Raw genomic sequence first — 25,784 nt, 5'->3', positions numbered from 1 at the left:
TGAATGATAAGGAAGCAATATAAAACACAGCAATGAAAGGGTAGCTCCTAGTTTCTCTGTTCAACGTTCAGCTACAACCATGCTGACATGGACGTTGTTGGTTCTGTTTCTAGGCCTACTCTACTGGTTGTCCAGGAAGCCAAGCAGTCTTCCACCAGGTAATATGTCCTAGTGTGACCTAGAATAAGTCAGAAACAGTCTTCCAGGGCTTTTGAGCCCTTTTGGTGTCCTTCTAGAGACAACTCTAAAACACCCATGAAACTAAATAGTATAAGTCTATAGTTCTTACACCCACACTATTCGTACAGATTTTGGTATTGTGTCTAACTTGATTAATCATTAGACACTTGTGGATATCATTCATACTACTAAAACAAATAAAATAAATGTTCTACAAAATTTTATTGTTTTATGAAAATAAATTTGTGCTATATACTTTGGAATGAAATTCAGATGAGTCTTATGGACTTAATAAGTTTTACAGAATTTCACTCAAACAAATCTGCTGGACTTTGCAACTCCTTTTCTTAACATTTTGTGTGTTAACTGGTGTGAAATGTAAATCCACCGGAATTATTTGCAATTGCCGAAAGAACAGATGTTTTGTTCATGAAACTTACCTGTCAGATATATATATAGCTGTATTTTCTGAAGTCCGACAGAATTTAAAAAACTTCCGACACACGCAGTGGTCGGCCAGGTGGTTAGTACCCATTCCCGCCGCTGGGAGGCGGGTATCAGGAACCATTCCCATTTTCTAGTCATAATTTTTCTGTCGCCGGTGCTGAAAACACCTGTTTTCAGTACCTCCGGCTTAGGATTTTGGAAACTTCATTGCCCTAAGTATCCTAATTGTCTTTTAATTTATTTACTTGGATTTGTGGCTAGGCATACGCTATCTTAAATTGATTTGAATTTGATTCATTTTTGCATAAGATATCTGAATCTAGTTAGGCTAGTTTCAGAGGGTGTTGTCTGCAAAGATAGGGTGTGGCTACCGAAAGCTTCGGTAGATCCGCACTTGGTATGCACGAGGGGTATGGGTCTTGCTTCTTTGTTGAGATTTGTCATGTAAGGAGTGTGAGACTGTCTAATTCCGTAAGGAAGACGTAAGATTCGTATGTACGCAATTAATCAGTAAACAAAAGTCAGGGTAGTGAACCTGCTAACCTTCCTGTAGACTTTATTTTGCCTAACCCTATAGGATGGCCTACGGGTTATGAATATGTCTGCGAGAGGTGATCGCTCTCCTTCATTGTTGTGAAGAGTGCTACTTCTGTTATTGTTACTCCTAACCCTGTAATGTTGCCTTCGGGCCCTAAAACAGTGTCTGTAGAGGTTATTGCCCTTTCTCTTATACTCTTTCGATTCGTAACTTAGAATCGAAAGTGCTTGCTTTAGAGAGCAATAGTGAAGTGGCTAAGTGCAGTGACAGTGCCCCTTGTGTAGTGGAGGGTGCGTCAGATCGGCCTTATTTCGCCTCAAGGCCGGGACCTCTGCTTGACTCCCAGGACCCGGGGAGAGAGCATGTCGAAAGCCGAAGGAGGGTTACGAGGAACCCCCACCGATCTGGCGTGCCTTCGGCAGTTTCTGATGAAAATCCCCAGACTGCCAAAGTGCGTGCACGTGCACGAATCCTGAAGGATTGCTTCTCATCCTCCGAGGCGTCCTCCCCGCGCAAGGGTGGAGAGCTCTTCTCGGAAGCTAAGAAACTCGCGCCCCTCTAAGAAAGCCTTTAGAGAAGAGGAGACGCTTCACGTTCCTTCTCATCCTCCGAGGCGTCCTCCCCACGCAACTCGGGTTGGAGCTCTCGGAAGACTCGCCCGCCCTCTAAGAAGCTTTAGAGAAGAGGACGCTTCACGTCCTCTCTCTCGTCAGGAGGGAACGTCAGATCCGCCCCATAACGCCTCTAGGCCTGGACCTCTGTCGGACTCCCAGGACCAGGGAGAGGGCATGTCGAAAGCCGAAGGAGGGTTACGGGGAACCCACATCGATCTGGCGTCCCTTCGGTAGGACCTGTTGACGCTTCCCAGGCTGCGGAAGATCGTGCACGTGCACGAATCTCGAAGGATTGCTTCTCGTCCTCCGAGGCGTCCTCCCCGTGCAGGGGTTGGAGCTCTCGGAAGGACTCGCGCCCTCTAAATAGAAGCTTTATAGAAGAGGACGCTTCACGTCCCCTTTCTCTCGTTATGCGTTTCAGTGAGAAGTAAGAAGGCGAATGTCGCCTGATCACGTGTGCGTCTTTCCACCGAGAAATATAAAAAGGAAGGCAGTTTCTCTCGCTTGTTTTGACGCCTGTCAGGAGCGTGACGCTTTTCTGCACGCTTCTTTTGACGCTCGGCTTGAACGGGACGCTCGGATGGACGCCAGGCGCGCGGGGGTGCATGCCAAGTGCGCGCCAGTGGACGCCGAGCGCGCGCCAGGACGCCAAGCGTCCTCGCCAGTGGACGCCGAGCGCGCGCCAGCGCACGCCAGGTTTGTCTCCTGGCTGAACGTTTCTGTTGAACTCTTCAAGCTCTTGTTTAAGATTTGAGCCTCAAGAATGTGAAGTAAGCAGTGCTTCGGAGGAAGCTTAAAGTGAACAGACATTTTCGTCTTCGAAACCCAGCAAGACCTCGGGTTTTGTGAATTCAAGAGGTCTCTGTCAATATTATATTGCTTTTCGCAAAAGTGGATGGAGTTAAGGAAAGCTCAAGGGAAGATCTCGTTTTCTCTACCGCAGTCTAGACTTTGCGATAAGGCAGTTACGGGTTATGTAAAGGCTCGATGTCCTGCACGTCAGGACTCTCGGCAACGTTCAGTAGGATTCTTGCAAAGGCACTCATCAAAAGGACACTCTTCAGGAAAGCGCAAAACAGGACTTCCTTTGCCATACTGCCAATAAATTTTAAGCTTTAGCAGGCATTAGTTGTGATACGGGAGAGGAAGCTGGTTGGAGAGTTTCTTCCTCTTCCCAGGATAATTTTGCAAGCTTTTTAGCCCATCTGAAAGGGTTTTTCAGATGATAGATTTTGTTAGTTTCTAGTCGGGGCTACGCTGCCGAATTGAACATCGTCGTTCTACCTGCCGTAAGCCCAGTCTCTTAACAGGATTCTTGCCCCTTCCCCGTTTGAGACGGGAATCGGAAAAATAAAATGCTCGACTTCCTGGATTACGTTTTGTCAATTCAGTTACTTTCCCCCATTGACAATATACTTTCGTTTTGTCAAGTAAGTGGGTATCCCCTCATTGACAAAATATCTCTTTGTCCCGTAAATGGGTTAGTTCTCATTGACAAACATCTCATTAACTTGATATTGTGTAAGCGAATAAGCTCTTATTGACAAGATTCGGAAGAGCTCTCATTCGTCATTCGCAGACTCGTACAAGAATAGCTTGTAGACTACGTCAATGAACGCTTATGTCCAATAACATAAGAAGCTTGAGCTGTCTGCTTCGATTCTCTAAGTTTTGTTCATGAAACTTGCCTGTCAGATATGTATGTAGCTGTATTTCCAAATTCAGCTATATATATGTCTGCCAGGTAAGTATGAACAAACTTTATTGTGATATAATATCATATTTTGCCTTGCGTTATTTTACTACTGGTTGGTTCAAGTCATATACGCTTGCTGTAGTTACCTCTTCGGATGGCAACCGAGAGGTCTATTGTTTATTATTTTAAGGACATTTAATCGTTACTCCCTGCAGCCTTCCAGGAGTTTCCGATTTATCTTTTACCGTTGTATGGTAGTGTTCTGACGACACAAACGCATCTATATATTTAGCGTTTTCTGTTTCGTTTAAATATATCAGCTTGAGAGTCTCTTTCTGCCTTCCCAAAAAATTAACGGAAACATATTTCTTCGTAGAATTAGGGTAAGCTGGCAACCCAGACATAAAGTTAAGAGACGACGTTTGTAAGCTGCTGGGTGCTGCTGTGTCTTGTCCTCCAGTCCAAGCTGTCCAACCCGAGCCAGTAACAGATCATGCGCTGTCATGCGTGGTAGGTTACGTCTCTCTCTCCTGTGGGATTGACTGACTAACCGTATCTCTGTGCTTGCGGTTACGTCTCTCCTGCGGGATTGACTGACTAACTGTATCTCTGTCCTACAATCACGGACTTTAGCCTAAGATTGAGGGGATTTCTTAAGTGAATGAATAAACGTTGCATTCGTGTTGCCTTACTATGTTCAACTGAGTTCTCTCTTAATCCTTTCGGTGCTCGTTACCGCACGGTATAGAACTACGAGTCTACCGCAACATTTTATATGCTCTCCTGCTTAGGCAAAGCGCAGCCTTATTAGGGAAGTAAGCATACTCGGGGAGGGAATGGATGAGCTTGCTGGGGACCATTTCCTTCCTGAAGAAGTTTGTTTCCCCGAATAGACTGCAATTCAGACCTCCACAGTTTTTTCCTACCGGGAAACTGAAATATTATTCAAGATCTAGGAATGATTCTGAACATCTCTCAGTGCGTCTATCACCTGAGGTGATAGAAAGAAGGTGCCGGACATCTGGATAGGGTTTCAGATGTCCTGGATCTTAATCTGAAAGAAGTAAAAGCAATTCGGTCGTCCCTCCAGTCCTCGAAACGAGTTTTTGGAACCAGTGGTCCAGATCAACTCTGATATTCCACAGCTCTCTCATATCTTAAGAAGTATCTTCTCTCGGTCCCTGTTCGAGTTTACGAGAGAGAGCCTATTATAACAACAGGCGTAGAATGTAACGATCCTCTAGAGGTTCGTTACAGGATTGCAAAAGTCCGTACGAATCGTCTCGATCGACGGCAGCAAATATTGACTTCCGAGTGGAATCTTTCTTTAGAAGTAAGTGGAGAGTTGTGGAGACTTTAGGGACCCCCTTTCATTCTTCTCTTCGATATGTTGAGGACGAAGAGGCTTCTTCTTCTCTGCTCCCTTATTCTCGATCCGGGATCGGTACCATTAAACGCCATCCTATGATATTGAACGGGGATGGATGTTTTAGTCTCTTTTCCCCTTTTTCAATCGCTTAGGGGGAAATGTAATAAGAGGATTTATGACGTCACAGGGAGCGACAATGACGCTGATCGCCCCATGTTGGCCTTCAGGATCCTGGATTCACAGAGGTCACATCCTTCCTAGTTCACTTTCCAAGGACCTTTTCGAGAGAGTCAGTCTACTCTAACTCGAAAGGTACCTATAACCTCTCCTCTCTGAGTCTGACCTACGTTCAGACTATCGAGATGTTGACAGGAATAAGGTTACCGTCTTCCATTTCCGTCTGAAGAATGGGATAAGCTGGCAGTCACAACTATTAAAGAATACGCAAATATGTTGTTGACGGCCTTTGGGCTCAGAGATTTGCGTCTGTCAAACAACAAAGCCCTTCACGATTCTTTGAGTTCTGTGGAATCTCGAAACTCACATCAACCATCTACTTTTTGTCTCGCCTGTTTTCTCGGAGTCAGACACTCGTGCGAGATCAGGCGACATATAGTAGCCCTGAGTTTCTTGTTGACGAAGTCGGTTACGTTATACACCCCCGACGATCGTGGTAAACAGACCAGGTTGGACTGTCAGGCATTCTTCCTTCGGGACTGAATCGCCTTTTTGCTCCTCGCTCCTTTCTCCTGGCACCAGAAGCTCGAGTCAGGAGTTGCTCAGGAGTTGATTCGCTGACGACGTTGGGTTGCGTTGATACACCCCCCCAAGGTTTGCTTAGATTGAATCGCCCAGGCAGTCCAGACACTCATCCTTCAGCGAAGAATAGTGCCTTATGGTCTTCAGGGTACAGCCTTGCTGTCCTTGATTCGTCTGAATGGTCAACTGGTCGGTCACCTGACTTTAGACAGACGGACTGACTGTGCAGTCCGATCGAAGCTTTCAATATGGAACTTAGACGTAGTCTGAAGTTCTTGATGTCAAAGCATTCGAACCTCTCCTACCTGTTAACTTCTTGCATGTGATCAGGAAGGCCTTCTTCTAACCACCCTAGATACGACAAAGAGGGTTAGTGAGATTTTAAGCCATCGTCACAAGTTTTGGCTTTAGAGAACACAAGGCGGTGTGCTCTCTAAGCCTTCCATTGTGGCCTATGAATGGAAACCCGTTTTGTCCTTGGGCCAGGAGCTTGGAAGCAAGGATGGCACAAGTTAGTGGGCAGGAGCCAGAGAGAGTCCTGTGCCCTGTCGGGTCTCTCAAGTTTTATCTACATAAACTCAAGAAAGTCGAAATCATTCGGGCAATCTGCAGTGTTCCGAAAAAGACCACACTTGCCCATATCGAAGAAACACCCTGGCTTTAGTGTTAAGGAGTTCTTTCAAAAATGCTCCTTCATTGTGTTTGCACAAAGATTTGAAATCTTTTTATCTGAATGCTCACGAGGTGAGGGCGTGGCCTCGGAAGCATTTCAACAGAGCATGGCAGTCAGCAACATCCTGAGTACCATGTTTTAGCAAAGCAACTCTGTGTTCACTTCACACTCCCTGTGAGATGTGAAGATGGCATATGAGATCTGCTGCTCGCTAGGGCCATACGTGTCTGCAGACACAATCTTGGGGGCAAGAAGTACCACTCATCCTATCCTGTAGAAAATGGTTAGGAAGAGCTCTTAATTTAGTTGTTGAGTCGCCGACAACGGCGACTTCTTAACTCTTTAAAGCCTTAGTTTAACACACCTTAAACTTTGGCTAGGTTGGTCAGGTGGTGATATATATATTTATATATATATATTTATTTTACTTCTTAGCCCTCATGGTATGGTCAATATGGTCTAGTCACATTGTGGTCACGCCCCCGTTGACAGATCATCTGGAGTGCACCAGCTTTATAGGTCTCTACCTCGCTGGCAACTCTAGTAAAGCAGAAGCAGACTTGGGTGACAGTAATCACGAAGTCAGCTATGCTAACAGGTGGAACCAAGATGTAAATCATCTGCATGCATTTGTTTCCCAAAATCCTTCTATTCTGTCCCTTCCCACCTCCAACGGTGGGATTCAGCTATATATATATATCTGACAGGTAAGTTTCATGAACAAAATGATATTGTTATGATACAATAAAGTTTGTTCATACTTACCTGGCAGATATATATAATCAAGTACCCACCCACCTCCCCTCAGGGGACAGTGGAAATAAAAATGAATAGAAAATGGGAATGGTTCCTGATACCCGCCTCCCAGCGGCGGGAATGGGTACTAACCACCTGGCCGACCACTGCGTGTGTCGGAAGTTTTTTAAATTCTGTCGGACTTCAGAAAATACAGCTATATATATATCTGCCAGGTAAGTATGAACAAACTTTATTGTATCATAACAATATCATATTTGAGCCGGAGAATTCTGATTCCAGAGGCCAAAGCCTATTGGTATTAATGTTAATTCACTAAACCACAAAATGAGAACAATTGCATGTTAAAAAAGTTACAAAATACTTGAATCGTTTTATTCATAGGAAAGTCATAGTATTATAGTTCAACATAAGGTACATGTACTACAAGGATAAACATCATTAGATAAGTGGAATTTGATAGGATGAGTAGAAGGTGAAAGATTTGTTTTCAAGATTTTAACTTTAATTATTTATACTAGCTAATTTTTATTCCTCTGTAGTATACTATCCATTATCTTAGAAACAACCTTCAATTTATATTTTCTCAAAGAATTTTTGGGTGAGGAGATACTTTCACACCATCCCTGCAATTAAAAAAAACCAATAAAAGCAGCCCTCGGTTAACAGTGGCATCAGTTAACAGCTATCCGGTTTTATGGCACTTGTCTAGCAAGCTGTTAACTGGATTTTCTGTGCCGATCTCTGGGTTAGCAGTGTTGATCTCTAGTTAACAGCAGCGCCGATCTCTGGTTAATGTCGCCGATATTAGGCTAGTGGTGCCGTTAAGCAGGATTTTAGTGCTGTTATCACTGATTTTCGGTTAGCAGCATCGGCCAGGAACAGAACCCTGCGGTTAACTGAGGGCTGTGTGTACAGGCATCTCCGGTTACCAGCATCGATCCCATTACTCGATAAGCAAAAACCACCATTAACCAAGACTTGGCGATTTATGGGGCCAATAACTGGAACTCTGCCTGTTATGGCCCCATAAATTGCTGATTTTTTGCCGCTAGACAAGCCCCATAAAACTTGATTGCTGATAACTGAGTCTGCCGATAACCGGGGACTGCCTGTATCAATTTTTTTTTTTTTTTTTTTTTTTTTCCTCCTACGAATTATAGAAAGATTTTCCATTTAGTGAGATAATCTGAAAAAGACCTTAAATTTCTGCAAGCGACATCAACAATCCACCTCTTGTCTCTTGTTCTGGTGAATAGTAACTAAATGTGTATTCATGAATAATTACAAAATAGTGTTTATAACAGTTTTAAGTTATCATGTCTTATTGAATAAATAACAACTTCAACCTGCTTATATGAGTGTAGGGTTTGATACTCAATTAGAAATTCAGCTTTATTGATTCTTGCATTCTTTTTCTAGGTTGAACCATCAGATCGCATATAAATCTGATAACAAAGCAATAAAAGTTAGAGGAAAGTATGTCTTATGCTGATATCGCTATAAATTTTTTGTAAATGTCGGTGGTTAATACAAACATGATTAGGAATTCTGTTCTCTTGTAATGGTGATCTTGCCTCAGCTTATAGAAGACATAGTTTAGTATAAAAGGTTATTTTGCAATTTTTAAGATTCAACTGTTATTTTTGTTTATTCCAAATTTGGCAAGGCCTCGTACTGGTCTGGTATAATTTTAATCATATGTGTTCTCATTTGAAAATGTTTAGCAGTTATGATTTAATTATTTGGTTATTTAAAAATTGTGCAAGTATGTATCCTTTCCAGGACGGTGGGGCCTCCCAATAATTGGATACATCCCTCTCTATACCAGTGATGTCAGAAAAATCATCAGTGACCTGAGGGAAAAATACGGAGATATATTTACGTAAGCAATAAAAAAACTTAGTTTTTCTTCCTAAGGATCAATTAACAATGGCAGTGCTCTGTTTAGGATGTTTTGAATGAACACACACCAAATTCACTGCTCATGGCCACTTTATGTTCTGTTATAACTATATAAAATTCTTTCTTGGTAGTTGGAAGGTTGGCAGCCATGTGATGGTCTTCTTCTGTGACTATGAGCTGATCAAGACCACATTCAACAGGCCTGAATGTCAGGGAAGGCCTTCCCTGTTTTCTTTCAGTCTTATTAGATTCCACGAAAATGCAGGTTAGTTTCTTTGGATTTCTTAGCATTTAATGGTTATACATAATTTGCTTGGTAATTCATGTGTATATAGGATATAAATAAGATAACTATAGCAAAGTCCATGGCTCTGCAGGTAAGTCCCACCCACTGATAATGTCACGACCAGTCCTTGAAGCTGACTGGTTGGCAATAGTTTCAAAAAGTTGGTTAATCTGTGGCTCTTTTCGTCTTAGTTTAGTTTTGTAATGGTTGTTTTACCGAACTAAAGTAAGTTCTGTTGAAGGTCAAAAGGAAACGTTATGTGAGGTATCGACAAACAGACAGGTAAAGCAGTACTGATGTTTATTACAGGTAAACAGGAGCTTATAAACAGGGGTGCGGATGGATATGTAGTATCCAACACACTAAGGCAGAAACTGACCCTGGGCCAGCCAATTTGTGTTTCTACACAGACATACATACAAGAACATAATTAGTTACGTTTATCAAAGATACATGAGTAATATATATGTCGGTAGCAAGGCCCGGAAAATGCTCTTTACATTGGGATAAGGTACAATGCTGTTAGATTAATTATGTACAAGATATTAGTGGAAAAGCATTGTCCGTACAGTTATATTATCTCCTGAGATATAATCATAATACACATCTCCCAAAAAATGGTAGAAAAATTGGAAAATATGAATGAAGTCAAGAGTGTTCTGCGATGTTGTAGTAGTTGTTTTTCGTAAATGAGGTTCACCTGACCAAGGAGGTGACACTTTCAATGTCAGCATTCGAATCGGTGCATTTGAATAACAGGACTGATAATTACCATCTGATATTTTCACGTGTGTTCACCATTCTAAATTTCAACACAAAGACTGTCTCAGAGTATGTAGACTGGTATTTCATATTGACTTATGAAATTTTACTACATTTTAATAGTCATAAAATCGATTTCATTGCAGTCAATTACACATTCAGTGGGATGACAAGCAATGACAGCACTACAAAACCAGAATATGCCTATGTTTATCTTAAGTTCCAGTATGATAGGCTATATGAATGAGTCATACTGGATGTAATTTGCTGAGAATTTGCTTAAGAAGAACATTATCTCCTTTTGAAATAACAGGATCATAAAAAATTAGACATATAATGTCCTGTTTGTTGGTTTATGCAGCATATGAAGTTTGGAATATAGGCCTATCTTATATTCAACTGTTTTATTGTGATTCTTGTGATTATTCATATTTTTGTTGCTGCTGTTATGGGGCTTGTAATGTCCGTGAAAAATTTTCATATGGTAACCTAACATTGCAGAGTAAACATAGACCTATTCATAAAATACTGGTGTGAAGAATTATCTGCCTACTGTTGTTAATTGAAATTCAGTAATTTTATTTTTAATTGAAATTAATCAAGATCTTTATGAATATATGTCTACACTAGAACTCCTAAAACACACACACACACACACACACACACACACACAGATTTCCTGACACTTATCCTTTTGTCCAACAGGGTAATCTAAAAGAATCCACCAAAATTCAAACAAATCAGACTGGTTTGGGTCATCTCATACACATCTTTTACAACTATCATTTATTTATTTTTTTATTTCATTATGTATCTTATGATGCCTTCCTACCATAGCCTTCATTATCATAGAAATGCTTCAGTAGCCTTATATTTAATCATCACTGTAATATAATTTGTTATCCCTTTTGTAAATATATTTTCTGTATAATTTATTGAGAGCAGTTTGATAGTTGTGAGTAAGGCTGAAACAGCCCTATGGTTGGTCTATGCGTGCCACTGGCTACATGCACACAAGTTTTACATTTTTCAATGGTATAATTGTTTATAGTTACTATGACCATCCACACATGTATGTGTATATGCACATGCGTGTACAGGCAGTCCCTGGCTTCCGACGTTCCGAGGTTACAGCGCTTTTCAGTTATATATTTATCAGAAATTATTTCCAGGTTTATGACACATGCTCCAGGGTTACGTCGCCTACAACACTGATCTGGCACAAGAAATATGACTCCAAAAATGCAAAATAATCAATATTTGAAGGTTTTTTGATGAAAAATGCAAGAAGAATGCACTTTACATAGTTTTTAATGCACCCAAAGCATTAAAAGTAAGGTTGTCTTAGGATTTTTGACGATGTTCCGGCTTACGACAATTTTCGGCTTACAACGCATCTCAAGAATGTAACCCCTGTCGTAACCCGGGGAGTGCCTGTATATATCATGGGGTTGAAGTTTCTGTATTAAAAGCTACTCTATTTTTAACTGAAACAGGTATAAAATTACTTCCAATAAGAAATTGACATGTAGGCCTGTGCCCTGTCATAGCTTCAAAATATAAGAATTTAATGTGTAGGCTTATGCCCTATCATTGCCTCAAAATATAAGAAATTGACATGAAGGCATGTGCCCCGTCATTTCCTCAAAATAGAAGAAATTGGTGTGTAGGCCTATGCCCTGTTGTTGCCTTAAAGTATAAGAATTTCATTTGTAAGCCTAGTGTCACAATAATATTAACATTTGACATGCAGGATTACGATGAATTAATTCCCTAATATCAGACCTGGCTGCATAAGTCTTGGCTTCATTTCAATTAATGTGCTCTATGTGGAACCACTTTTTTAGGCCAACACCAATAAAAAAAAAAAGAAGATTCTTGTGTATTTAGGCTGCACATGGTAAGAAAAATAAGATTCACAGACAGAATGATCCAAGATCTTCATAATGATTTTATATAACTTAATATATCTTACCAGAGCTATCAATTGCATACTTCATAAATACGGGAACTCTAATCTGTGGTGTCATATTCATGCAAGGGACTCAACATTACCAAACATACCAAACAGAGTCAAATTTGTATTGGTAATCATTTCGAATTATAACTAGTGTGACGTCATTCACCTTTCGAGGGCTAGCCAGTCCTTGTTGTGCAGCGGGTGGGGGTTATTTGCATTGAGCAATGGATATTGCTACAGCAGAAGCTTCCCAATTTTAGGCCTAAGTCAAATCATCAGTATAAACCACAAGTTCTCCAGTAATTACCCTGTTTTTACTCATCTCTTCACTCATTTCCTCATTACTGATGTTTCCACAACTGGATTTTACTCTTTAAACATTTGATAGTCTAGAATCTAGATTTTAGTTGGAATGCAGTCCATGAATTATTAAAGGTTTCTTAAAAGCAAGAGAGAGTTATTTTATCAAAATGAACATGACTCTAATCTCAAATCTGAATTTTAGCTTAAGAATGTAAAAAAACTTAAACTTCACAGTACTCTATAGAGCTGTACACAGTATCTGGTTTCCAACATGACATGGTATACTACTGTTAGTATAAGTATATTGTGTTCAATGCAGATGTGTTTTCGTGAGCTCTTGCTTGACTGTCGTTAAACTTGCTTTCCCCAGTGGAATCTTTTCTTTTCTTTTACTTTTTTATATATTGATTATACTGTGTTTGATATCCTAACCTTTGGGAGTTTACTTGTGGCACTCTGGTATGCTGTGGCACTGCCTCTTGTGAGTGTATAGTTCTGCTGTGCCCTCTGTTACATTGCCCTGACGACCAGTCACTGGATAGGTCCTGCCACTGCTATTGACGTTCCTGTAATACCTTTCATGTCCCTGGTGTTCCTGCTGCCTGGGCTGCTTCTGTGTTGTACCTGCTAAGCTACCCTGACAGTTTTTGTGTTTCCTAATCACCATCCTTTAGAAGAACCCCTGTAGAGAAACATTGTCCTCCACTACCCTTCCCTTCTTTTTCTGAGGCTTAAGGAGGCCCTGGAAAGTTCTCCTACAAGATTTCTAAGGGGCTGCCTCCTCCTAACGAGGCAGTGGGGTCTCTCATCGGCTCTTACCAGGCTTTGGGCTTGGGAACTCGCATGCCGTAGGTTTTGTGTTTTGGTAGCTGTGGGAGCACAAACTTTGGGTTGTGCTCCCATCACAAGTTCTAAGGGTTCTGCGTCGGCCACTCATTCGCGAATTGCTCCGGGTGCTTGTGTTCTAAGGAATTATGAACATCCCGAACTATTGACAGAGTCTTCTCACCTTCCCAGTTCAGGCACGCGTTGAGAGATAGGGCGAGACATTCAGGTGTCTTGTCTCATCTTGCCAGCACTACCACTAGCACACGCTGAGTTCTCACCTGTTCTCAGTCAGGTTCTCACCTATTGTCTCAATTCTAAGGATTCAAACACCTGGAGAAATGGGGAAGAGATTCCCTTTGGAAGTTGAGAGAAGACCGCTCCCGGTGATCGTTCTTACGAGATTGTGGAGTCTCGCCAAGCATTTGAATTCCTTAAAATTTCAATTGCTCACCGAGCTCTCGGATTCTTCTCGATGATTGTTTCTTAAGAGATTAAGGATCTCGCCAAGCGTTTGAATTCCTTAGGACTTTGAGAGATCCGAGCGCTCAGATTTTTTGGATTGGCAAGCACTTGGATTATTTGGAATGGTGAGTGCTTGGCTGGTGTGTTATCGACTGCCCAGTATTTTCCAGAATCACGGGCACTTCTAAACCAGTTTTTGCAAGGACAGTGCTAGTTCTTGGCAGATGAATTGTGCCCTACACATGATCTGTTCAGGCTCGGCTAGGCTCGCTTGTTGTAGCTCAACTTGCTTGGGTCCAGCCTCTAATTGCGTTCACACAATTTGGGTCGATTCACTTGCCCTGCTTGCCGCCCAGTCTCTTGCGTTCACGTGATCGGCTCAGCTCGGCTCACTCAGTTCTGCTCTCCCCACTTGGATCAACCAAACCGAGTGCACAACTCTGTTCGCGTGAACTTTCCACACTCCTCAGGTCAGTGCTTTGCCATGGCATAAGCACCCTCCTTCCCTCATGCTGCAGTCATCACTTCAGGTGATCACTGCTCTCCTGTGGGTTTCTTTTAGCAGAACAGGTAGGAGTGCTCTTTTTCCTTACCTGTTCTTTTGATCCTCTCGGGTGGTCCAAGAGGTGCGAGGTAAACAGAGAGGACTCTGAAGAGTTTGTCTCTTTTTTTTTGGAGTTTGACTACAAGGTTTTACACCTCAGGATTGATCCTTGGATCATCTTGTCATGTACCTGAGTAGTCAAGAAAGGTTTCTTGGAGTCTGTCAAGATTCTCCCTTCAAGGGGATAAGATTGAGAAGATTGAGTGTATCGCCCCCTGGAAGGCCTCAAAGGTCTTCCTCAGGAAGCGTACATCAGATTTTCATTTTGAGAGATCTTTGTGCTGATCCGTCAGCACAGTGATCTTGGGAATAATACAGCAACCTCCCATGATAATGATTATCACTGCTCTAAGCCCTTGCAATTCCTTGAGGAAACAGTGGTATTGATGGGTTCACAGTGGTTCTTGCTTACAAGGGCATTTTCATCCAGATGAATACCTTTTCCTCGGACAAGGAGTTCATTTGATCGAAACACCCAACCAAGCTCTCTTTCCCTACTCTGCCTTGACAATAGTAATTCTTGCCTTGGAGGGTCTTATTCTTACTGTAGATCGTTCTGTCTCTGTTTCATTTGGACTTGGGTCTCTCGCTATTTTCCTTGCTGTGAAGAACATTCCTCTTGCAGCAAGAAACAGTGAGCCTGGAGGATGTCATGATGGTGTTCTCCAGGCAGTCTCCTGACAGGATCTGTAATCTTTCACTTCCTGTAAGGCGCAATTTCCTCAAATGCGATCATTCCTGGAAGGAATTGTGCCTTATGGGAACTGTCTCACTCTGGGGGTGGCTTTTTACCCAACACCAGACAGCAACTTGGGCTATTCTGGTGCTAAGAAGAGGGACTTTGTCCTAATTCAGATCTCCAGACTTGTAAGTCCCGAGTTGTTTTGACCCAGAGGAAAAGTCCTTACTCAGTTCTGCTTCTTACTTTTCAGAGAATTGACAGATACTGTGGTAGTCAAGGGTTGTGGCAGAGCAATTGCCTTGTTCTTTAGGTAATGGTCAAGATCTTTGGCTCGGCCTTAGGGTCATGCCATCCCTTCCTCAGTCTCCTAAGAAGTCTCAGACTTCGAAGGGCGATCACGGAAGCACTGGGCCTTCTGTTTCTCTTCTGGGAAAGTGCACATACATGAAGAGGGCCGAAGGAAAGAGAACTTTTGTCATGTGTTCTTCCAATGCTGATACCTTGATGAAGGGTTGCCTGTCAAGTCTCTGGACTTCACAGCAACATAAAACATAAACGAGGCCTGGTAGCAGATATCCTTCAGAAAAGTGTCTGCTTCCTTCCAGTCCTTGGTCATCTTTCATCAAACTTCTGTTCTGTCTCCTTTCCTTGTTCCCGATTCGAGAATGACTCGGCTAGAACTAGTTGTCTTTCCTGTCGTCACCATAGAAGCCTCTCCTCAGGGCTTCCCCTTTATTCCCATCAGTGGAGGATAAAGGAGGCCTACTTCCAGTCCTTATCATTTCCCTCTCAAAGATGAGTGAGGAGTGAGGCTGGGGCTTGATCAACAGGAACTTCTAAATATGCCTGCAGTTTCTCCTTGAGACATACTTCTGTTCTTTGTTGCACCATCTAAGGCATAGGTACACACTTGTAAGACTGTTGTCTTCTAGGTGTATGTTTGAGATGACAAGTACTTTCTCATCAACATCCTGGAACTCAAGGCGGCTTTCCTGGCCTTTTGAGAGTTTCAGGATCGGGTTTTTGAGACAATCCGTGGCATTTTTGTGCAATAACACTGCAGTAGTGGCATATGTCAACAAACAAGAGGGTCTTTTGTCCTTTTTGTTACTTAAGTTGACATTGCAGGTGCTCGAGTGTAACTGTGGTGCACTCAATAGTTCTGCCAACCGAATACATTTCCGGGTTGGGATGTATGTATTGGCAGGCAAGCTCGGTCTCTGGATTCTAGCGACTGGGAGAGAGTTCTCCCTTCACTCGATCTTTCACAGCGAGGTTGCTCAATTTGAGGGGTCCCTTTCATCTCTATGTTTGCCGCCTGGCACAGCAGAATTCTGTAAGTGTCCTACACCAACCCATGGGCCACTATAGTGACGCATGCTGACTTTATGGGACAACCCCGACGTCTTCATCTCAACACATCTCAACCTTCAGTGTCAGCGACAAGTGAAGCGTTTCCTTAGGCAGTACAATAATCCCCGTACATACATTCATGGTTAAAGACTCACTGATTTCTTTTGCAAGGATAAAGCTATCTTGCCAATCAGCAACAGAGATACTGGATATCTTTTAGTGCTCTGCAGCTGTATCTAGCTGTCTTCACTGGTTGGCGTTGTTGAAGGGACTTCTCTGGTCAGAGCTGCTCTTCAGCAGGTCACAGACTTCCTTGTCTTCCCCACCAAGAGTTGCTTCAATGATTCAGTGGTGAAAGACGTAGATCCTCATTTGGCTGAATCTTTCACCTGAAAGTAACCTTGTTTTGCCCTGATAAGAATATAGCTACTAATGAGAAGCTTCAATCGTCTTGCCATCCCAAGGATCTCAGGTCCCTGGGTGGCCTCCGACTCTCGTTTAGGGTTCCTGTTCGTGCTTCGCATGTGCCCTTCCGAGAATTGTCAGACGGAGATCTGACTCTTAAGGCCATCTCTCGTCTCCCTCCAGCCTTGGCGAAGAGGATAAACGATCTTCAGGGACCTTTGATGTAAGCCTTCAATGGAAGGGGATCTATGCCTCGATTCCGTCTCAGATGTCATAGTGAGCTCCAAATCTTTTGGCATCTGTTGTCAGGTTCAAGCTTGCTTGATCCCTTCCTCCTTGAACATTGTAGTCGATGATCCAAATCAATAGCTACTTTGTTCTGTAGGATGCTGCAGTACTTTTCTGCAAAGGCTCAACATTCCTAACCTGGATATCTATGACTTTTCTCTAGTCCTATCTTGCTTAGGGGAAGAGAGAGGTGTCTAAGGACACGTCTTCCCTTGGGCTTTGAGAGACGATTGGAAGGTTGTACTACTATGCGGTTGGCAATGACAACACCTGTACACTCCACCTGATAGCTTGCGAAGTCAATGGCTTCATCCATTCCTCACAGTCTGAAAAATCTGTTGGTCTGGAAGCTAGATGTGGCCCCATCGGGATCACATTTATGTCTTTCTACCTTCAGGTCTTTGCCCACAAATCCTTGGAATCTTTCTTCTTTGGACCTTTGGTGGCTACTTAACAAATTGTGTTTTCTTACAAGGCTCCTTAAAGAGGACTGGTTGCATCTTTCCCAAAGGGTATGGTTCTGGAGGTGAGAAAGATTCAAGAGTGAGTGGGCTCTCATCCTCCTACTTCTCTTCCTTCGGGCTGAGAATGGGACTCAAACCTACGCTTGCTGGACTGGCGTCTGATGCGGTAAGTCTGCGCACTTAGCACCCATTCTATTTTTCTTTCTAGATTCATAGAAGCAATCCCACTCCTTCCTCTAGCAAGAGGAGGAAGGAGACTGGCAGTAAGGCAACCCCTTTTTCGTTCTTTGACTTAATGCCTCCGATTCTTAACATTGTTGCTAGCTGTGTTTGTATGAGTTATGATTCCTCACTCATTCAAAAAGGTCCAGAGGTCTGACTCTTGATCCCACAGTTCTCATACTCTTATCAATTTGTCAGAGGTACAGCACTCCTCCTCGTTCTTTCAACCAGGAGGAGTAGCCCAGGTGTGGCAAGCTACAGTCAGTTTTAAGAGACTCATTCAGATTCCTCCCTCCAACCAGTGAGTCTTCCTAATGTAATGGACCGATGGTTTGTATGTCGTGTAGGAACGAATCACATTTTTGCAAGTGTATTTTTCCTAACTGTACAAACCTGAGGTCCATTACATTACATTTCATGTCCACCCATGTCACCCCTCAATCTGAAACCTGGGCTGAAGGCAAATTGGAATGTTTACATTTGGGTAGGCTGGTCTCCCCACCTACTGGATGGTAGTTACTAACCACCACCTTCAAGAGTTTAACAGCTGTGTTCCAGCTTAGCTGTAGGCATATTATATTCCTAATGTAAAGGACCTCAGTTTTGTATAGTTAGGAAAAATACAATTACAGTACTTTTAAAAATTGTTATAGTCGTCTAAACAAAATTGCAGCCTCAAACGTGTACAAGTCCAATCAAGCAATGTATAGTAGACCAATGAATCTAAAAATCCTGCTCTGTTGATTAAAAAAAAAGCTGTCAAGTGACAAAAATATACATTAGCTTTAAAAAAAATGCACAAATGTAATACTCTTTGACCCTTACTAGTGATCAGTGAGGTATTAATCTGTTTTCAGAGAGATAACTAAAAGTGGTCGGCGAATAAATCTGTTGAGTTGATTCGTTATCGTCATTATAGGATCAGTGACAGCAGGTCGGTGCTGTAACAAGATAAAGTTGAAATTGCATGAGTTGATAATTATGTTTGGAAGAAATCGGATTATCAGAGGCTGGATTTGCTTACCCCAGGTGTAGAACCAGTAATATAGACGCACTCTACTTCTTGTGTCTTTTACTTAGGAATTTTGTATGCAGTTGGCGATGTCTGGGTACAGGGCAGGAGGTTCGCCCTTAAACACCTGAAGGATTTCGGCATGGGAAAGTCTTCCCTTGAGGGTGCCATCCAGTATGAGGCTCAGAACCTTGTAGGGACTTTTGAGAGGACGTCTGGGAAACCCATAGAAATATCTTGGTGTCTCAACGTCGCTGTGTTGAATGTCATCTGGAAGCTTGTAGCAAGTATGTGATGACTACTTTTCTTTATTTTATTTTTTTATCTTTTATTTTTTTTTTTTAGGCTTGTATAAAAACTGATATACCTACTTATCTTTCAGCTCAAATCCTTATCTTAAGTGGAGGTGATTAATCAACTTTGTTGAGAGATAACAACGATATTGAGTCATGTCGAATCCTTGAGTTCAGAAAACAAAGCGTTAAAAATAGGATGACAGAGTTGATTAGACCTCCGTTCTTTTTCGTTTCATCCAGATATAAGGTACGACACAGATGACCAAGAAATAATAAAATTTAATACCATCCTGAGAAATAATATAGACTTAGTCCAAGGAAGACTCCAGATTCTGGATGCGTTCCCATATCTGGTGAAAATGCTCCCCAGATTTGTCCTCGATAAAGTGTTCAAAGTGAAAGTAGTCTATGATAACATGGAAAAATTCAAAAACCTCATGCTTGTAAGTATCTTGAGCAAGTATCCCGTATACCATTTTCTTATAACCATTTCATTACATAGTACCATATTAAATTTAATGCTTTAGATGACTGAAGTTATTTCATTTTCTTATTAGTATTTCATGGGAAAACTATACTGGATTCATATCTGTTTCTTCAGGAAATTATAGAGACTCACGTGAAGACGCTGGACCCAAACAATCCCAAGGACTACATAGATGCCTACCTCATACAAATTCAGAAAGAGAGGGGTAACCTTAGTACCATGTCCAAGGAAGACTGTGAGTGTCAAAAAATCAGGTTGACGTCACCATTAAAATTTATCACTCATTCTAGAACTAAGAGCAAATGCTCGATGGACCAAATTAACAACTACTATACTAATATGTATTGTCAGTCAGTCAGTCATTTCCTGTGGCTCCTATAGGGATGCATATGTCCTCGATGAACTCACACCACCACATTCTGTCCTGGGCTAACTCCTCAAAATCTCCCCAACATTCACCTCTTGCTTCCCACCTCATTGTCCTCAACCACATCTTTGGCCTACCTCTACCTCTTCTACCAAGGGCAACCCACCCAGGTGTATCTTGTACTATTCTGTCTTCTATACACATGGCCTAGCCACTTCCAGCATGAGAACCTAACATACTCATCATCTGGCTGCACCCCCATCACTTCTCTAATTCTGTTATTTGATATCCTATCCCTCCATCTAATTCCTAATACATAGTATTCTTCTAGGTGCCTTATTTTCAAGTGCTAATAAACTCCCAACCATTACCTTATAAAGTTTTATTTTGTATGCACAGAAAAATTTTTATTATTCCAAATATTTTTAAGCATTCTTATTGCCTGATGAGCCTTTTTTTTAATCTTTCCATAAATTCTGTGATCAGAAAACTATCCTGTGTGCATTTTCAATATTCATATTCATGATTTCAGTTTTTCCATTATATATTAATGCCCAAATGATCCTTTCAACTTTCACTCACTAGACAATCCAAAACTGCATCTTTTCTGGTTCCTAGCAGATCAAAACTATGTCATTAGCATAATCTAAGTCAAGATGTTTCCCATTTTCTCCCCAGAGTACACCTGAATCCATTTATAGTAGCTGTAAATTCCTCCAGTTAATCACAGTTCAGGAGAATTTTGATTAGTGTTCATTAACAGATTGCATTTAGAGTAACTTTTGCCAAGTTTCTCCTTCAACTTTTCCCCATAAGGGGGTGATGCCATCAATGAACCTCTTGTGGTGCACTGTGCATTATTATAGGATATTTACAGCATCTCTGCTGCCCTAGCTGCACCCTCATTTTGGTCTTTCGTTTTACCTGCATCCCCGTTCACACATTCCTAAGGTGTATGCTAGTATTGCATCAGCATTGTTTTTTTTTGCCATGCCCATAGGTTAGGTTAGGTTAGGTTACATTATATTAGATTAGATGCTCTATATAGTAATTTGGATAGTTTTTCGTGGAAAGGTCCTGTTACTTGTTACATCTCAGGAAAATGCTTCCCGCTCCCTTTCTTCCGTCTTTCTATCCAAGTTCTTTGACTGTTACTTTAAAGTGTAACTGTATGGGTTTTCTTTCAACTTTCAGATTTCGACCTTGTCATAACCCTTGATGACTTCTTTGGTGCAGGAAGTGAGACGACTTCATCTACCATTCGATGGCTGATCGCTCTCTTGGCCACCCATCCTGAAATACAGACAAAAATGCAAAAGGAAATTGATGAGGTGGTTCCGAGGGACACACTACCTTCTCTGCAGGATAAGGACAGGTATACGTGTGCTACATGAGAGGTTACATTAAAGTTTATCAAGCCTAATATACTATGTTGAAATCCTAGAGCCTAACAATAGCATAAAATGTTTGGCTCCTAAGAGAAGGTAACTCAAAAGAAACACTTGTTGGACCAGATAGATTAAAAAGACAGGTTCCAGTTCAGGAAGACTTGAGTTGGAATTTAAAAAACTAGTTAGTTGTATGTCAAGTTAGAGTAGATTATAGAAATTAGAGGTCTTTCTTTATGGTCTATGGTCTTATGCTACACTTTCACTAAGCATATACTTATTCACGTATCTATTCATTTTTGCTTAAGTGTATTGATTATTCTAATGAGTAGGTTGGCTGATGTTATAACTGTTTAATCATTATAACAAAAACCTTCATTTTCAGATTGCCATACACTGAGGCAGTTATACTCGAGGTAATGAGGTATGCCTCTTTTATACCTATAGGCATTATGCATGCAACCACAGAAGAGATCCAAGTGGGCAAATACCGGTTACCTAAGGTATGTCTTTCAGTATCACTGGTCAAATCTGTCACAGCAATAATGATAAGATTATAGCCCAAACTTATATTTGAAAAGGTAGCAGTCTTAAATAAATGCTGATTATTTCTAAGAAATTACTAATACAATATTCCGTTAAATAAGTAAGCACAATGCCAACTACAGTATTGAACCAAATTCAATTGTTAAAAAATGGAATTTGACACTTATCAACCTCAACCCAGCTGCTTCCCCTCATAATCCTATAAGTAAAATTATTTTTACACGTCGCTAAATGTTGTAGTACTATGTATATTCCTTTTATTAATAATGACTCATGTTGCCCTAGAACACAGCAATATTTGCCAGTGCCAGGAGCTGCCACAGAAACCAGAAATATTTCGAGAGACCTGAGGAATTCTACCCTGAGCACTTCCTTGACAAAGAAGGCAAAGTCATCATGAAGAAGGAAGGCTTCCTTCCATTTTCTCTTGGTGAGTATCTTCGGCCTTAGTCCTAGCTCTGTCTGTGGTTCCCATTCTATCTAAGGGTCTTTGAGGTGAATTAGCCCCAAGGAATAAATGGACACTCAAATTTATCAAGATGGAATTATTGTAGGTTTAATTTTACGCTACAGGCGAATTAAAATTATTGTAATTCTAATCTTGCAAATAAGTGCTGTATTAAGAGATATTAATAATTTAACTTCCATTTATATGTTTTTATGTACTATTATAACTATGCTTGACAATGAAAACCTCCAAATTGCGTGATTGAAGTTATGTTTTAAAACTTATCGGTGATAGTCATAACTTTATAGGACGTTGCATACAGGAACAGTACATTTTGAAATAAACCTCTGTTCATTCAAAGCAATGACTGGCCTCAATACAAAATTGAATTTGAAATGTGAATTAGAATATAAAACTATATGCATCCTTGGTGAAACTACTACATGAAGGTTCATTCTGAGGCCAGTCGTTACTTTGAATGAGAGTAGTTATATTCCTAAGTCTATACTCCTGTAAGCAATAGAAATTGTTTTGTGGAGCATTGCCTAAAGAGAAGTTATAGTGGAAGAACTGAGTAAGAATGAAATTTTTTCTAGGAGGCTTAGCTTTCTGAAAATGCATGATTAGCAATTACGCACCTTGGAGGTTCTCATTGTCAAGCTTAATAATGAACTCCCAAACAACAAAAAGCAATTTAATTTCAGAACCAAAAAAACTAGAAATGAAATTTTGAATGCAATGATATCATGACCCGTTGTATTTACTCACAGGGCGACGCCAGTGTCTGGGTGAGAGCTTAGCCAGAATGGAGCTGTTCATCTTTGCAACTTCTCTCTTTCAGAGATTCACTGCTTCACCCCCCAAGGGGGGTTCCATTTCTTTGGAACCCGATTGCTTCCAACCCCTCCTTAGCTTTATCCCACCATATGAGGTTGTATTGACAAAGAGAACTTGAAAATAAAGTTTAGTTGACTTTTGTTTGTCTTAACCTTTAGCCAGCCTTAAAAGTAAAGAAAAAGGAAGTTTTGTTAGACGGTGAAACATTGGTCTCAAGAACAAAGTCATAGACAGGTAATAGACTGAGCTTTGAGATATCATAATTATACCACATTTGTGCAAAAACCAGACCATGATTGCATTCACTAAACAAAAAAGTAGTACTGTATTACAAAATGGGACACTTGTGCTTGCATAATTTCATAATTAGAGTAGACTTCGTTAAGCCAAAACAGCAGGGTTATGCAGAAGTTCTGAAATAGAAGTGTCTAAGAATTATTGAGCTAATTGTTCACAATGGAGGTTTAGTTAGGTTAAAAATTCTGGAAACAATTAAAGATGGAAGCTATTCCTTTGCATCGTCTGCACAAATGACAGACTGTTGGTGACTACACTCCTTTTTTTTTTTTTTTTTTTTTCTCCCCCCCCCATCATGCCCACCAGCGTATGGTAACACTGCGTCCCCGGCTTTAGATAGTTACATTGAGCTTACATTCAACAATAATAATAACCTTATTTCGAATATTAACGGTGTAATTCACATACTGTAAATTATTTAAACACTTTTCAGTTACAAATGTGCACCCAGATATCCTTTTATTTACCTAACACTTACACATCGCGTAACTATTTAAAGCCAGGGACGCAGTGTTACCATGCGAAAACACAACAGGCGGGTGGACAGATGGAAAAAAAAAACAGAGTATAGACAAGACTGTTCTTGAATACTGGAATGCCATTACAGAGAGGGAGAAAATTCATATCATCCTAGTTATTTTTTATAGAAAAAAATGAGCAAAATCATGTTATCACAAGAGAGAGAGACACTATAATATCATGCATATTAGTATATTGTGCGGATAGGTTCTACAACCTACCATGGAAATGCAAAATCCCCTCCAAAAAAACTTATAACAGGCTTATAGTTGCCAAATACCTTATTACCCTTAAACCAAAACACTTATAACTTCCTATTTTAACAATTAATATTTAAAACAAAAAATATACCTTAAATTATCACATTAAAACTATTTAATATTTCAAACAAAAATACAATGGATTCTCTGCTATTTGGTTTTCCGGATTCCTGGATTCACCTACTTAGGGAAAATTTGCCTATTCGCAGATTTCTTTAGAGAAGTATTCACTAATTACTGTATTTTCATATAATTTTCCTAAATGTTTTTTTCATGATAAAATTATTAAAATAATAAGTATAAGTATTTTTAGAGGGTTATTTTTTGGAGTTTGAATGCTCAAAAGAGGTAGTTATAAGCATTTCAAGAGGTGTGTCGAGTCATCTTATATTTATCTCCTACAACTGATACTGTTAAGTATATACACCCAAAAATGCTTACAAATGCATATTTTAACAGTTCATTGCAAACTTAACAATTCAAACAAAAATATTCCTCAAACTATCATCCTGGAACACCCCAATATCATTTCAAAGTCACCTTGCAATGCTACGTACCTTCCTACAACTGCTACTCTTAAGTATCCCTTATAATTGAGACACGTTTTCTTTGGCTTAATGTAACTTTGAGCGTTGCACTGTGTACAATATACTTTATGAATATTTAACTTATATTTTTCTGTGTTGTAAGATGATTTTAGGATAGTACTTCATACATTCAACGCCACTACAGTATATTCGGATTTTTCTGTGGAACTTACCCACAGTGAACCCCCACCCCACCCCTGTATTTGCACACACTGGATTCGCGGACTCATGCATTCACAGATTTTTTTTCTGGAACATATACCCCCGTTATTCGCAGAAAATTCGCCTATTCATGTTATTTTTCTATGAGAAATATCCACAAATTCCTGTTTTTTTTTATAAATTTCATCTTAAAATGCACTTTTTGTGATAAAATTTTAAAAAACCTGGTAAAAACATTTTTAGTGGGCTTTTCTTGAGTTTTAACTAACAAAATAGGCATATTTAAGCATTTCTATAGGTATTTCCACCATTTGCGGATCCTAGCTATTCGCGTGGGGAGGTTCTGGTACACATCCCCCGTGAACATGTGAACATTGTATAATGTATTCATGGGAAAACTCGCTTATTCCCGTATTTTTCTGTTGAACTTATCCATAATTTATTCACAGGAAACTTCTATTCGTGGATTTTTGACATTACATGTGTGCAGGTACTAATTTTCAAATACGTAGTACAATCAACCCCGCCATTCACGGACTCGCCTATTCACAGATTTTCCTATGGACTGTATATGCCCATTATTCATGGAGTTTTAAATATTTGACGATTTTAGCTATTTGGTAGGGGGTTGTACCCAACCCCCACAAATACGGGTGGTCTTCTGTATTATTAATTAATAATAAGATTAGTACATGTGTGAGGACCAGAGAGTAAGACAGGTAGCTGGGTACTGATAATTTATTACAGACGAACTGGATTGACATAGACAGGTGTGGACGGATAAGTAGTACAGACTCGCACCGAGAGCAGAAATGACTCCGAGACACTAGATTTGTGTTTTCTTACAGACATACATTTAAAGATAATAAGGTGTACAAATTAAATAATGAAATTACATGTGTTATACATTGGCAGAAAGGCCGCGGAACGCTCTATGGAATAGTTAAAGGAAAACAAGCGACTTGGTGATTGGATGAAATAAAAAATAAGGAAATGCGTTGTCCTTACAAATACTCCCCCCC

General features: G+C 40.6%; 1 protein-coding gene across 2 annotated transcripts; it reads left to right on the top strand.

The window, feature by feature from the left end:
* Positions 1-23,077, top strand: LOC135219909 (cytochrome P450 2L1-like). 2 transcript variants are annotated; one of them, XM_064257114.1, is made up of 10 exons: positions 1-158; positions 8,818-8,917; positions 9,069-9,202; positions 18,637-18,855; positions 19,105-19,307; positions 19,466-19,586; positions 20,913-21,093; positions 21,492-21,609; positions 21,938-22,082; positions 22,871-23,077. In XM_064257114.1, exons 1-10 carry the CDS (start codon positions 80-82, stop codon positions 23,053-23,055), a joined length of 1,485 nt encoding a protein of 494 aa, XP_064113184.1. In that variant the 5' UTR covers positions 1-79; the 3' UTR covers positions 23,056-23,077. The 2 variants fall into 2 exon arrangements, with proteins under 2 accessions (XP_064113184.1, XP_064113185.1); XM_064257115.1 differs by lacking the exons at positions 19,105-19,307; positions 19,466-19,586.
* Positions 23,078-25,784: the final 2,707 nt, after the last annotated feature.

The sequence above is a fragment of the Macrobrachium nipponense genome, chromosome 1 (assembly GCF_015104395.2).
Source record: "Macrobrachium nipponense isolate FS-2020 chromosome 1, ASM1510439v2, whole genome shotgun sequence".
In the NCBI taxonomy this organism is placed as follows: Eukaryota; Metazoa; Arthropoda; class Malacostraca; order Decapoda; family Palaemonidae; genus Macrobrachium; species Macrobrachium nipponense.
Note: the sequence above shows the minus strand (reverse complement) of the source record. Positions and strands in the feature narration are given on the sequence as shown.